The 14,340-nt window shown below is 44.7% G+C and overlaps 2 protein-coding genes across 3 annotated transcripts in view; one reads left to right on the top strand and one right to left on the bottom strand.

Annotated features, from left to right (window-relative positions):
- Positions 1-588: 588 nt before the first annotated feature.
- Positions 589-13,678, bottom strand: LOC309866889 (homeobox protein SIX4). Of its 2 annotated transcripts, XM_082734939.1 has the most exons (4): positions 13,572-13,678; positions 12,522-13,363; positions 9,107-9,795; positions 589-4,976 (listed from the first exon to the last, which is right to left on the bottom strand). In XM_082734939.1, exons 1-4 carry the CDS (start codon positions 13,572-13,574, stop codon positions 4,180-4,182), a joined length of 2,331 nt encoding a protein of 776 aa, XP_082591065.1. In that variant the 5' UTR covers positions 13,575-13,678; the 3' UTR covers positions 589-4,179. The 2 variants fall into 2 exon arrangements, with proteins under 2 accessions (XP_082591065.1, XP_082591064.1); XM_082734938.1 differs by having other exon boundaries at positions 12,522-13,665.
- MNAT1 (MNAT1 component of CDK activating kinase) overlaps positions 12,482-14,340 on the top strand; it is a 214,194-nt gene continuing 212,335 nt past the window's right edge. Inside the window, exon 1 of the mRNA XM_082734953.1 lies at positions 12,482-12,590. The gene's annotated coding sequence lies outside the window, so the exon portion shown is untranslated. The remainder of the gene's footprint in view (positions 12,591-14,340) is intronic.

Here is a 14,340-nt window from a genome sequence, read left to right as displayed (position 1 = left end):
ATAGGAATGTTTGAAAGATGCATTATATCGAGCTCATCCAGTAAGGGTAGGAATAGAAAGGCCTTTGGATCATGGAATTTAATTCCACTACACCTTATGGAGTATGAGAGTCAGATTGTGGAATATCCAGATGAATAGGCAACATTTTTTTACATTAAGGAGGATGAAATCTAATCATTTAGCTCGGGGTAAGCAATACCATTAAGCAAATTGCATAATTTTGCACAAAAACCAACAGAGACTGTTCTAAAATGACTCCCGTTGTCCTTGGGCCTGCTAGTCTATGAAATGTTTGTGTGGGTTTTGTTTTTCTTTTTCCCTTCTTTTCTCTCCTCCCTACCCCCCACCCACAGGGATAAATAACTTTTATTTATTTTTTTAAGATTTTATTTATTTATTTGACAGAGAGAGATCACAAGTAGGCAGAGGCAGGCAGAGAGAGAGGGGGAAGCAGGCTCCCTGCTGAGCAGAGAGCCCTATATGGGGCTCGATCCCAGGACCCTGAGATCATGACCTGAGCCGAAGGCAGAGGCTTAACCCACTGAGCCACCCAGATGCCCCAGGGATAAAGAACTTTTAAACACAATGTATGTATAAATATAAAGTTTATTTAGCATAGTGTTTAGAAAAATAAGTTCACATCATTTCAGAAAACAAATAAAACACTTAATTGTCCAGGCATAAACCCCTATTACAGTACAACATACATACTTTAGATCTCTTTGGTTGGGTAATTAAGCACAGAAATGTTCTGGGACATGCTCTGTGTGCCATCACCTAACAGTGCAGTAGAGACTCTGTTACCCCACCCCGTGATATACATTCTGAATAGATTTTCTCTTTGTGTAAGGCACAGTAAAACCATATTGAGTATATAACCGGTCTCCTCTAAACATACAGTACATGCAACAAAAGAACAAAAATTGAGAACCCTGAAAGCCAAAAGAGTCACATGCTACATAATTTTGATTAATAAAATGTATGGTTGTAATATTAAATTAACATGAAATGTATCAACTAGATACAAAATAACTCTTAGGCTCTATCATCTAAGTTCTAGGAAGACTTTGAAACATCTTTCATAAAATGTAATTCTTTCCCCACAAATGTCCTGAATTATTTATATTTTTATGATGAGATGATCTGTCAAAAACATTGTAAAAGAATGAATAACTTCTATGTACTAATGCACACTTGCCTAACATGTAGCAGGCAGGCTGCAACACATGCCCAATAATCCAACTTTTGACATGCAAGATGCACGGGCATATACAGGGAGATTTAAGGTCAGTGTGCAATTTAACTACACATTTTTACCTATGGCTATAACGTCTACTTGCCTTTCATAACACAAGAAAGGCACTGAAACATGTGTACGAGTCAGTCTTTTCATTACTATAAATATACACGAGCTAGGAAACACTACAACACAGGTGTTCTTGCTTGCTTGAGGAACAAATGCACCGCCTCTTTAAATGATAAAACTGTTCTTTACTAGCTGTAACTAAGAGCTAAATGCCACATTCTGGCATCGAGTGCATCGAGAGCCTCACACCAAAGATCCTACAGCCAGCAGCAGGGGTTGGGGTTTGCAGGGAGAGTTTTTACCCCATTCTGATTCCTCTTTGGGGATCATTTGAGGGTCATTTGCAGCATCTTCAAGCATTGGTTTATGTAAGAGAAATTCTGCCACATGAACTCCAAGGGTTGAGTCTGGCCCTTGGTATTGCAAAAAAACATTTGCAATTCTGTGCAAGGAGATCATGGGGTTTATCTTATTTCATTCACATATGTATGGGCTATAAACCAACTGGCCCTTATTTTACTGAAAGAATAGAAAAGAACAGTAAGTTCTTTATAATGTGCATTGATTCTTACCTGGTATATTGTGTAGCTACCTGGAGTCATTGTAGGGGTATAATTACATCATGTTAGGAGTATGAATGGATTTCCTAGGTAAGTCTTAAGCTTTGTGCTATCTTTCCTTTTTCTTAAGGGAAAAAAAGAGGAAGAATTGTGAATAAAAGAGAGGCTTATTATATTTTTGGAAGACATATGAAACTTTTCCAGTTATTTATATGCTATATATAACTTTTTAGATCTTCCTGTTTCCCTTATTAGATCAGTATTGTAAAATAATGAACCAAAACTCTCGATATCTGCAGCCATCAAGTGAAAAAACATCATCTTCATGTAAACTACACTACAGAGCCATATAATTAATCTCAGTAACATGATCAGCACACACCTACAAAAAAAAAACAACAAAAAACAAGCTGAGTAAGGAGTGATGGAGTGGAAGAGAACTCTAAAACACCTGACTTAAAAAAAAAAAAAAGACGAAAAAACTGTAGTTTCAGCAGTTTAAGAACATTCACTAATTCCATAAAAAAAGGGGGGGGGGATCTAAGTTCTTTAACGAAACGATGGGAAGAAGTCTTGATAGGGCTCTTCATCTACGTCTGTGATTTCCATTTGGAATAACAAGAAAAGTGAAGTCCTCTATGGCCCTTATTCAACATGCTTAGCGGATGGGCCTGTTGGGATCAAGAGTATACTCTTTGTTCTGATCTTGAAGAGATCAAGACTGGTAACAGCTTTATGTTCGATGACTTTAAGTCATCTTCGAAGACATCATTTTCTCCCATTTCTTGCTTTGCAGTCACCAAAAGACTTCACTCCCTACCTAAATGTATTTGCATTATTCCATTTTGAGTTCGGTCCTGATAGATAGAAACTATAACTACAGCTCACAACATTATCAAGCAAGCTTCTCAAAGAAACCCCAAAAGATTTACTTTTAAACAAGACATGATAATATAGTGCAAGTAACAGTTGTATGTCATCATGTAACAACTGATTCAAAACACCTAGAACTAAGTTTCATCAGGGCAGAGTTTTGCTCCAGAGAATTTACATAATTCTTTCTGTAGTTTAAAAAGGCTGTTTTCATAGTCTACAGAATTCATTTTACATGGTAATCTATGATTGTTATTTTCGTCGTAATGAAAAGCATCAACAATGTATCAGTTGATCATCCATTTACATCATAAATGTACGTAATTACATAAGTGAAACTTAATTCTGCAGATTTAAAGCAATTTTGTGGTGAAAATAACCCTGTTAGATAGAAAAGAGCCATCAGTGCTTTTGTTGACACTTCTGTACCTTAAGAATAATTAAAAGGCCACAAGGTAAAAAGGCACATAGAATTCTATAGAAAACATATTTAAATGAATCAGAGAGTTGCTAAATAAAGAACAAGGATGTGAAAAAAAGTACCAAAATTCCAATATTGGGAGTTAGATTGCCTGTTTCAGTGTTATTAATATTGACCATAATAGACTCCTGATAAAAATCATCACTTTTAAAATCCTACAAAAAGTAAAACTTTGTTGGAAATAACTATGTTCACTTCCTGTTCAAGCAATAAAAATAAATTAAACAGTAAGAAAACATTTTTCTTTTCAGTTCATAGTGTCTGAAGTATAAGAGAAACATATACAGCATAAATAAAATTCACTGTAATTCCTCAAATCCTGGCTTAGAGGACTAATATATTTACACTCATACTGAAGTTTGTTTCAGCGTTTTTAGTGGAGTTGCAAACTTTCTCAGCCCCACTGGACTATTAGCAAGCACATTTGGAAATGTGTAGAGACAAACCAAGACTTTCACAAAAAAGGCTGAAAAACAGAAATGCATATATTCAAAAATAAACCCTTACAATAGTGCGGAGTACCATTTATGCTTCTTAACCTCATCAATGCCCATGGAGTAAAAGTAAACAAAAAATAACTGTATTGTTTCTAAAGCCAATGTCAGGTGTATACAGTTTAAATTTAAAGAACTATAGAGCTCCATTTGACCTTAGAATCATATTAAGTCAACCAAATGATACACTTTGACTTGGTATATTTCATCTTGTTCCTTTGTCTCCATCTATTTAAGAGAGAACATTCGTGAAAGAAGAAGCTGCGGCAACGCAGTTCTACTCTTGTAATATTTAACTGTGATCTTCATGCAGATCAATCCAGTCCCTCAAATGCATTTACTCACAAAACCAGTGTTTCCCTGTAAATGGGAAAATGCTTTATGTCCTCAGGGCTTCATGAAAAGATCTGCCTGCTGATGCCAGAAAAAAAGGGCGGGGGTGGTGGGGTGGGCGGGAACTCAAGTTTATAAGTCTTGCATATCTTCATCCAACTGGACAGTTTGGAGCTTGGCAAGCTCTTTTTTGTCTGTTTCCAGCTCTTCACAGACAGTCTCGACCATGCCCTCTAGGACATACTTGGATTTTGAGTCCAGCATCATTAAGTTGCTTGTGGCTTTGCCCTCAGAATTTGTTAAGAAATTCTCTTTTATGTTAGCTACTGATTGCAGAACCAAGTGATGTTCTCTGACAAAATCCTGGTGTACTGCTGGGGAAGGGTGACCCACCTGGTCTTCAGCCGTAGGAACAATTTCCCCAAGGGCAGCCTGGGTCATGGGGACTGACAACAGATCTTGACCAGCAATGAGGGAACAGTTCTGAAGAGTTGCATAGTTAGTGTTGCTGACAGATGTCACAGTAGACTTGCTTGCCACAGGTGCAGACATTGGCTGGCTCTCAGCAATGTCAGGGTTTAGCTCAGTGGGATTTAGCAAGGTAGGGGGAGTCAGGGAAAAATTATGAGTTGGGGATACGTTAACTAATGAGGAGGCCAATGGATGGAGGCCACTCCCCGAGATATTTTCAGAAGACAGGTTTGCATTTATTTGTGGATTCTGATTGACAGGCATCAACTGAGAAAATACCAGGCTCCTCTCCAAGCCCTCCTGTTTAACAGATCCTATAGTCTGGCCTGAATTAGGAACAGTGTATACCACTGCACTGGGAGCAAGAGAGCTCAAGAAAACCTTTCCTTGCTGGACTGTGGTAGACTCACTTGTAAATGTGTTCCCATCTGAAGTGCTTGAATTTACTGAAATATTACCTAAAAAAAATAAAGTACAGATTATCATTGATGAAATTGGTAAGGAAAGGGAAAAAAGGATACTTTTTACACACACAATTTTTCTCAGGTTCAGCAGAATCACCTTGAGCACTTAAAAGCACAGATTCCCAGGCTCTACTCCTGAAAATCTGACTCAGTAAGTCCTAGGACAGGTGTATTTTAAACTCCCAAGTCTGATGACACAGTGGGAGTGAGAACTACTGGTTTAGAAACCAAGTGTGATCCCCTCCTTTTTTCCAAGTTCTAGTTTCAGTCAAGTTTCTGAATCATTATTACCAACTTGATTTCTCTCAATCAGTTGACAGTTGTACCTAGCTCTGCCAGTAAGAACTAGAAAACACAAATGCAAAATAAAATGCCTTTGTTCAAGACAAGCTCAGGGGACGCTTGGTTGGGCAGCTGCCTTCGGCTCGGGTCATGATCCCGGCATCCTGGGATCGAGTCCCACATCGGGCTCCTTGCTCGGCAGGGAGCCTGCTTCTCCCTCTGCCTCTGCCTGCCATTCTTTTTTTTTTTTTTAAAGATTTTATTTATTTATCAGAGGGGGGGGAGAGCGAGCACAGGCAGACAGAATGGCAGGCAGAGGTAGAGGGAGAAGCAGGCTCCCTGCTCAGCAGGGAGCCCAATGTGGGACTCGATCCCAGGACGCTGGGATCATGACCTGAGCAGAAGGCAGCTGCTTAACCAACTGAGCCACCCAGGTGTCCCTCTGCCTGCCATTCTGTCTGCCTGTGCTCGCTCTCTCCCCCCCTCTCTCTCTGATAAATAAATAAAATCTTAAAAAAAAAAAAAAAAAGACAAGCTCAGTAACCGACATAAATAGAAATGTAGAAAATCCCTGTAAAATGAGTTGCCCTGGGGCTTGAAGTTAACCATATAAGCCTGTACAGACAAGTTTCAAACTTTCACCAAACTAACCATAAAGTAATGTCAACAAAATATTCAATAGTTTTTTCTTTTGTTGTGCCAGTTCTGGATTTTCAGGATTGTGGTGATAGGAAAAATTAACGATAAAGTGTACTTCTAAAATTACAGATTAATGTAAATAACTAGAGTTAATGCTTCTCTAAAAGGTTCGTATTTTTGGCTCTCACTATAGTGGTCTACAGAGAGCAGAAGCAGAAAAAGAAACATAAATGGAAAGCTGAGAAGATGTTCAAAAATGAGGTAACTCAGACCATGGAGATGAATTAGACCCTTCCACTCACTACTCCTGCTATGAAATAAAACACTTTTCTTTTTGAGTCTTTACATAGACACAGTAAAATGATGGCAACAATCCTGCTGCTATAAGAAAGGTGGACCTGAGGGAATTTTGTGACAGAATAATTCGGATGGGTTGTTTACTCTGATCTCAAATTAAATGTTCAGTAAACTATTATTTTGAGAAAACTGCTCAATATTAAAGGTAATTCACCTGAGACATATCCCTTCTTGATTAGAATAACTGTTACCAAATAATTAGAACAATTTTTAATAATATATTACCACCTATATTGATAAATAAATGTCACAGGGCTGTTTATACGTCTTCCAAACACTTTTTAATCACCTTAAATTCAAAGAAATGTCTTTAAATGATAAAAAAAGAAGAAGAAGAAGAAAAGATTGCATTTAAGCTTTAAAAAAGATTTAACCACTAGAAAGTACTCTTCGTGGAAATATTGATGTTAATAAAAACATTTCTATGTACGTCTGGGCTCTTCCCTAACATAAATGTTTGTTCCAGGCCAAACAAATGAAAAGGCTTTTATTTGACTTCAACTTAAGTATGCTTTAAAATTCCTGCTGGCTGCTAAACTGTAGCAAAATCATCTGAAATATTTATTTTGTTATGTGTTACGCATTATGAAAGTATTTGCCTATGTATATGTGAACAAAATGATTAGTTATTTTTTGAGAACCATAAATAATATGACAGGACATTTTCCCCAACAGCTACTGAAATATATAAATAAAATAATTTTGAACATGTAGACATTAGAGCATATATGAATGAAGGAAGAAAAGCAGATGTGATCTAAAACTTGATATTTAAGTGTAACTGTACCTGAATTATAACCTGGACAATAATTTCAAAATCAGTTAAAAAAATCCAAATGAAAAAGGACATAGGTGAAAAGCTTAACTTTGTAATGATGGTAAGGAAAACACCCCTTATTTTCTGAGATTATGAAGTGAGTAAAAGATGTAGATATTCTGGATTTCCATATAAATACTAATTATTGAAGGATAATCTCCGTTGTCTGCACATTTTAAAGCAAGCCTTAGTATCCATTTTTGAGAAAGCCTGAATCCCTAAATGCTTTATTGAGACCTGCAGTCCATAATTACTCTAAAGGAACGTTACTTCCTGGACCCATGTGGTTAAACTTAGGCCTTTAATGCACACAGACAGTCTAAGGATTGACAGCTCTGTCATTTGATCTTAGATTTTTTAACTGAAAATGCTATTCTTATTCACATTAAATGTCCCATTTTATTTTTTTTTATTTTTTAAGATTTTATTTATTTATTCGACAGAGAGAGATCACAAGTAGGCAGAGAGGCAGGCAGAGAGAGAGAGGAGGAAGCAGGCTCCCCGCTGAGCAGAGAGCCCGATGCGGGACTCGATCCCAGGACCCCGAGATCATGACCCTAGCCGAAGGCAGCGGCTCAACCCACTGAGCCACCCAGGTGCCCCTAAATGTCCCATTTTAAAAATTAGCTGTTAGTTTGCAATGATTTTCTATGGTAGCATATTTCTAGATTACGTATGAAAACTATTTTTGCTTTTTTCTTCTTCCCCAATGTACATCTCATACTTTTTGCTCAAATTTGTTGTCTTTAAAATGTTACCTACTGTTTTGGAAATTTCCTGAAAAGACAAAAAGGGGTTAGATCCACATTAAATTACTATAAAATGAAGCACTTTGACTTTCCTTGTGGTTTCCATATTTTTGCCTTAGGTCAGATAGTGACTTGACTTAATCCTTTCCAGAACTTGGAACAATGAATAAATACATGTTGTGCTTCAGGAGTTTTGTGTTTTTACTGCCCTTCTACCTGATAATTGATTCTACAGAATGAAATGTGTTCAACAACATTTTTTCCATTAATGCCTCCTATAAACTGAAGCAGATCATAGTTGTGAAAACAAAAAAAGTTGTGCATAAACGGATATTTTTTTGGATAAAGCCATTTTATAGGAAGCTGATCTTTAAGGCAAACAACTACTTATTTTGGTTTCATAAAAGTCTGGACATTCAGATTCGCTTACAGGAAGGCAAACCTGCATTGACATCACCTACTCCTAAGTTTAAGGGCCTCTGCCACCTCCACTGAGATTCTAACCATTCCTGTTTCTATACACAAAAAATGACACAGAGTCATCAGACTTGCTTAAAGTCAGTGAAGAAGTGGCCTATCGGCTTCAGGCTTCCTGAATTTCAGATCAGTGTTTTCTTTAGAATACTGCCCTTGGTCAAGTCACAAACATATATATAATAAGGCTTATAGTTGCCTTCCTAAATAAACCCACATATTTAGGGGGGTGGGCATACACGCAGAGCAACAGACTCCCAGTCACACATTCCTCTGGTTTTCCTTTAGTTAGTTTTTCAGTTAGTTTTAATTATAGGAGGAACATGATTCAAACACAATTGATTCAGTCTTTTCAGCTTGCTCTTCTAAAACACTTTTTGGTCAAACAGAAAATGCTTAGGTAAAGTGTACACATTTCGTACCAATTGCTTAGACTAATTTTGTGTTCTTAGCAATATCATTAATTTTTAATCTTAAAATGTCAAGCAATGGGTTATTCTGTAAGCACCAATTGACTTATCATATTTCTATAATTGTAGAACTGGCAAGATTTGCTCTGAACTGTATTTTTCCATTCAGTTGTTAGGAAAACAAAAGCCCATCTCCATGATGCCAGAGAGCCAAACAAGCAGGATATTACACTGCTGTGGCAAAGGAGGAGAGACAGACCGAGGCTCTCTGCAGCTGTGGCGGCCAGTAAGGTACCTGAAGAGTAACATCAATCTATAGCTCTCACCAAACGCGTCATTTACAGCAGCTGGCTAAAACAGTTACTGGTGCATTATGGTACCAAATGAGACTTTTACCTTGTGAAGCGGCTACAGAAACAGAAGGCAGCTGCAGTGGAGAGAATCCAATGCTCCCATTAAGGAACTGGCTGTTCGTTCCGGAATTGGGGATCTGGACAATGCCATACTGGTTAATTTGCACGGGTGTAGTAAAAGTCACCACAGAGCCTCCATCCTGGGAAGCCACTGTTTGAACACCTTCTCTTTTTACCTCAGTGCTGGGGATGAGCCCTGGGAATGACACAGGGGCACTGGAGCTGTAAGACGTGGTGGCTGCTGAGTTAGCTGAAGAACTCTGGAGGACTTTGAATTCCTTCACATCCTGGGAGGTAGACCCAAGTATGTCACTCATGGATATACCATTGCTCACAATGTTTGAGGCCATTTTTGGTGGGTTCAATGACACAGTCTGTGTATTCCCCACATTTAGTCCATTAAGGATGACTCCATTGGGTCCCTGAATGAAAGAATTACCATTAAGAAAGACAGGTGAAGTACTAGCGGGCACCAAGCTTCCGTTCAACAAAACTCCAGAAGAGCTTAATGAGATCTTAGCATTTCCAATTTGTTGCATGTATACTGGCTCCATGTGACTGGGAAGGCTGAGGTTGGCAACACTATCAGAGGAACCGGAGAGTGGATGAGGAGACAAGTCCTCATGGCCCTTGCTGGATTCATCTTCAGTGCTGGGATTGCCATCTGACTCACTGCAGAGAGAGGGAAAACCAAGACATTCCAGAGGTGAGAGGGATGACGTTCTACATAGTGCCATTTGTTTAGAAATCCAGCCTCTAACCCCATTAAAGTCAGTATTTAAGGAAAGCAGAGCAGGAAGCCTTTGGTTCTGTTTAAGCTATGAGACCTTCCAGCAGATTCGGACCATCCAGAGAATGTGGGAAGATAAACTCTCCTGTGCCGACCATTTTTACCAATAATAAATTCAGGCAAAGTCCAGAGATCTGGAAGATGTAAATTCAGCTAACAGGATTTACTATGAGAATTGTATATACATTTTTATAGCACTGAAGTTATTCCTTCCTGTTAAATTCGCTGCTACCTACACCACAGAAAAAACTCCCTAGATGAGGTAGGTGGTCAGTGGTCAGTCTTTCCTGTTTAGGAACTCCTTCCCCTCCCCTCAAAACCAATTCAGATTAGTGTGATCTTGGAGGGAAATGAAACTGCCAAAGGAGCAGGAGGTGGGAAGTGTTTTGTTTGTCAGTTAGTTAACAAGAGATCATTTTCTCACCTGCTCCCAAACTTCTACTCCAACAGACTGACAACTCTCTCATTCAACAAAGTGGCTGTCCTTGATGTAGGAAAGGCACTTTCAACCCAAGAACTGTTATGTGCAGTCTCCTTTGAATCCAAAAGAAGCCATAGGGGCCTATTTAACATACACCATCCAGTGCCCTGGTGAGGTGGGAGGGAAAGGGTGTGGGTCACTCAGCAGCCTTGTAACCCCTTCCCCAGCACCCTCATTCCTTCTGCTCCAGGCTGGACTGTGTTCCTCACTCCTTCACTTAAGGGGAAACACCAAATCCGGGAAGGGGTAGTGGTGGGAGTTCCCATTTGGTCTGAAGCTGGGAGGGGGTGAAAGGGTCAGTTAGTGGGCAGCTGGGAAGCGTGGTGCGACTTGGCCTCCTAGAAGATCCACGTCCCTCGCAGTGCCCGGCGGTCGGTTCGCTTTCAAGGGGAGGGAAGGGGATTACCCGGGCTTTGGGCTGCGGGGCCAGGAGCGCAGAAAGCGCTTTGATTTACGAGCTGAGGCTGAGCCGCCGTCGCCGTCTGCGAGGGTGACTCACCGGGGGTGCGGGTGGGAGGTAGATCCGGAGAGGGGCCCAAACCAGGCAACTGGGCCGGGGGCGGGGGTTGTGGCGTTGGGGCGGGGGGACGTACAGAGCCGGCAGAGTGTGGCTAGGGAGACGGGGAACGAGCTCAGCCGGGGAGTGGGGGCCGCAGGGCAGCTGGCCTGCGTGCCACGCCCGCTCCCCACCCCCTGCCTCTGGCCCTGAGGATTCCGACGGAGCTCCGAGCGACAGGATCCGCTGCCACAAGCTGGCGCGGGGTGACCAACAGGCCTCCTCTGGGTCTCCCCTAAAGTCTGCGGAAGGATGCATGCAAGTCACAGTGCGCGTTTTGTTTTGGTTACCGCGAGGCCCGGCTCGGACACAGCGCCTCCCTCCCTGCCTCAGGCGACGAGCGCCGGAGCCGGCCGGCCCCGGGAGGGGCGCAGGGGCAGGAGCGGCAAGGGCGGACAGCGGGCGGACGCTGGAATGCGCGGGGTGATCACCTTCGCTCGGCCCGGACGCGCTCCGCGGCTCCCAAATTCCTAACCTGCGCAGAACCTCGAGCTGTAGGGTTCTTTCTGTTCTATGCCCGCGTGGCTTGAGACACCATCTCTTTAGGCGATCTTCTCCATAGTTCGCTCAACAATAAACAAAATATACCCTCCAGGTGTCTGACTCGAAAGGACGCACAAAAGAGGTGGAAACCCTATTTTCTACCAGCTGGGATCCAAAACTCTGCCAGCCCAAAAGTTCAAACCCGCCAGGGTGGGCATTCTAGGAGGTGTGGAGCTGATAGCGCCCCCACCCCCAATCGCTGTCCCAGGAGGGAGCCACGCAGGGTTCGGGGACCGAGGAAGCAAGCCCTCCAGCCCCACTGCCCCGGCGGCGCTGAAATCCGATCCGAAGGAGTTCAGAATCAGGTTTCAAAACACGGCAGAGCCCAGCCCGCACCATCACCCCACGTTGCCGCGGCCGCGAAGGGAACCACAGCGGGCCGGGTGAATGATTAACTCTGTCACATAAAACCTCGACGTCCCCAGCCCCCCTTCTGAAACGCAAGCCCCCACCAACACCCTCATTCTTCTAGAGCTGCCAAGGCGACCTCTAACGCAGGTTGCGGCGGCGGGGCGGGGTGGGGGGCGGCAGCCGAACCCGGGGCGCGGGGTGAAGGAGCTCGTGCACACGCCCGGCCGGTGTAACCCGCTGGAGGTGCAGACCCGGGCCCGCGCTGGCAACCTCCGTGGGCCTCTGGCGGCAACCAGAGCTGCCTTTCCGGCGCCTACACACGCTCCTGCGCCCCGCCAGAACCCGGGAGAGAGTGGCAACTTCAAAGCCAGCGGGATGGGGGTGGGAAACTGGGCGGCAGTGACCAGCCGTGGTGGGGGCGGGGACTGAGACCTAAGCGGGCGACGAGAAACTTCTGGGGGGAGGAGGGGGAGGGTAAGGAGGGAGGTTCCCCCGCCTCTCGCCACCGCCGCCCCCCCATCCCCCGGTCCGAAAGAGGTGGGGGGCGGGGAGAGGTGGGCAGCCGGACCAGGCTGGTGGGGAAGGTAAGCGCCATGTTTGCGAGCACTTGGAGGAAAAGAAAGCTGGGAAGGGGGTGGGGGAGAGAAAAGGGGAGGCGGAGGAAAGTTGGCGCTCACCTTTTGGACTGGGTCTCTGAGGGGTTCCGATCGCGCTGCCGGCGGTTCTTGAACCAGTTGCTGACCTGGGTGAGGGAGAGGCCGGTGATCTTGGCCAGGTGCCGCTTCTCGGCGGGCGAAGGGTAGCGATTCTGCTTGTAGAGCTCCTTGAGCGCGTTGCGCGACTTCTCCTTGAAACAATACACCGTCTCCTCGCCGTCCCAGATGGTGCGGGGCAGGGGGAATTTCCTGCGCAGCCGGTACTTGTCCACGGCGCCCAGTGGCCGGCCGCGGGCTCGCTCGGCCTCGGTGTAGCGCGCCTTGTACCAGAGCTGCTGCAGCAGCGGGTGGTTGGCCGACTCGAAGCTGTGGCTCTCGAGGATGCTGTAGAGCTCGGGGTAGATGCCCTGGTGGAAGGCCACCAGCGCCCGCGCCTTCAGCAGGCTCTCGTTGCCACGTAGCAGGTCGCTCTGGGGCAGGGACCACAGGAACCGGGCCAGGCGGTCCAGGTTGCCCCCCTGCTGCAGCGCCTCGCACACGCAGGCGACATGGTCGGGCGAGAAGGCCAGTGGGGTCTGCGCGGCGGCGGCGGCGGCGGCGACGGCGGCCGCGGCGTGGTGGTGCCTGCCCAGAAGTTCCGAGTGGAGTTGTACCTGATCCGCCGCCGCTGCCGCCACTGCCCCTTCCTCTCCGCTCACCCTTGCGGCGGCGGCCGAGGCGTCCCCCGGCTCCAGGGGGAAAGGGGCTGGAGCCGGGGGACTCAGCCCCGCCGCCGCGCCCCCCGCCACTTCTCGGGGCGCCTCCTGCCCTTCCGAGGCGCTTTCCATCCCATTCTCCTGCTTGATGTCCGCCGCACTTGCAATCTGCCCGGTGGGGGAGGAAGAGGACATTTTTTGTTGTTTATTTTCCTCCCTCCCTCACTCCCTCGCACTCTTTTCCTCTTTCTTTCCCCCTCTCTTACTCCTCCTTCTTCTTCTCCCTCCCTCCTCCCCCCCTCCGGAAAGCCCACTCCCTCCCTCCCGGTTTCGGCTGGATCTGGCCGATCAGGTTTCCCCCCGGCCACGCAGTCACCATTAAGATAGCTGCTAGAGCAAAGTAGTGTAAAAGGATAGCTGCTTTCTGCTGTTCCCCCAACGTGACTCCTCGGGTTGCTGCATACTATATGGCACTGGCGGCCGGGCCGGCCCGGCCGCGCTACCTCATTGGCTATTTCACATTCAGAGGGAGGAGGAGACACGGTTTCTATCCCTGTCGATCACCCGCCTCCCACTCCACCCCTTGCCTTTCCCTCTCCCCCTGACCCCCAGGCACCTATACCTGAAGGGAAACACCGACATTCTTTTAAGGCCATGCTCCTGGGCGGGAAATTACCTAATGTGGCCTGAAAACTGGACAACAAGCTTTTTCAAAGAGAGTCCCTAGGATTCCAGCGGGAATATTAATTGTGTGGCCTTGAGGTCCAGATGCTGAACTCTTAACAAAGAGACCACCGTCAAGCATCCAGATGACAAAATTTCAAAGGAGACGATTGAGAAGCTTTTATATGTTCCTGTTTCCCCTTTACCTCCCTTTCCAAGATGACTTTATCAAGGATTTTGTATTCAAAAGGGTCCAGAATAGAATGTCACTAGGGAAAGTTCCAAGGGGAAAAGGTTTATGCTAAACTAAAAAGGGGGAGATATTTGAATATCTTAGAATAATAGATGTATAAAGAGCCCACTGAAAGGACAAAAACAAGAAACCTTCAAAAGGGATTTAACATTCACTCACCTGGAGGTCTGGCAACACAACAAAGTTGAACAGGGTGCAACTAAAGATATAGACTGTTTAATCAATGTGT

The sequence above is a fragment of the Mustela nivalis genome, assembly GCF_964662115.1.
Source record: "Mustela nivalis genome assembly, chromosome: 6".
Taxonomy (NCBI): Eukaryota; Metazoa; Chordata; class Mammalia; order Carnivora; family Mustelidae; genus Mustela; species Mustela nivalis.
This window is presented reverse-complemented; position numbering and strand designations above follow the sequence as displayed.

Excerpts from the sequence above, each read along its gene's own strand:
- LOC309866889 (XM_082734938.1), bottom strand. The coding sequence starts at position 13,390 with ATGTCCTCTTCCTCCCCCACCGGGCAGATTGCAAGTGCGGCGGACATC. Across the intron at positions 9,796-12,521 it reads TCAGAGACCCAGTCCAAAAG|TGAGTCAGATGGCAATCCCA; the intron begins GTGAGCGCCAAC and ends CTCTCTCTGCAG. Across the intron at positions 4,977-9,106 it reads TTCTGTAGCCGCTTCACAAG|GTAATATTTCAGTAAATTCA; the intron begins GTAAAAGTCTCA and ends TATTTTTTTTAG.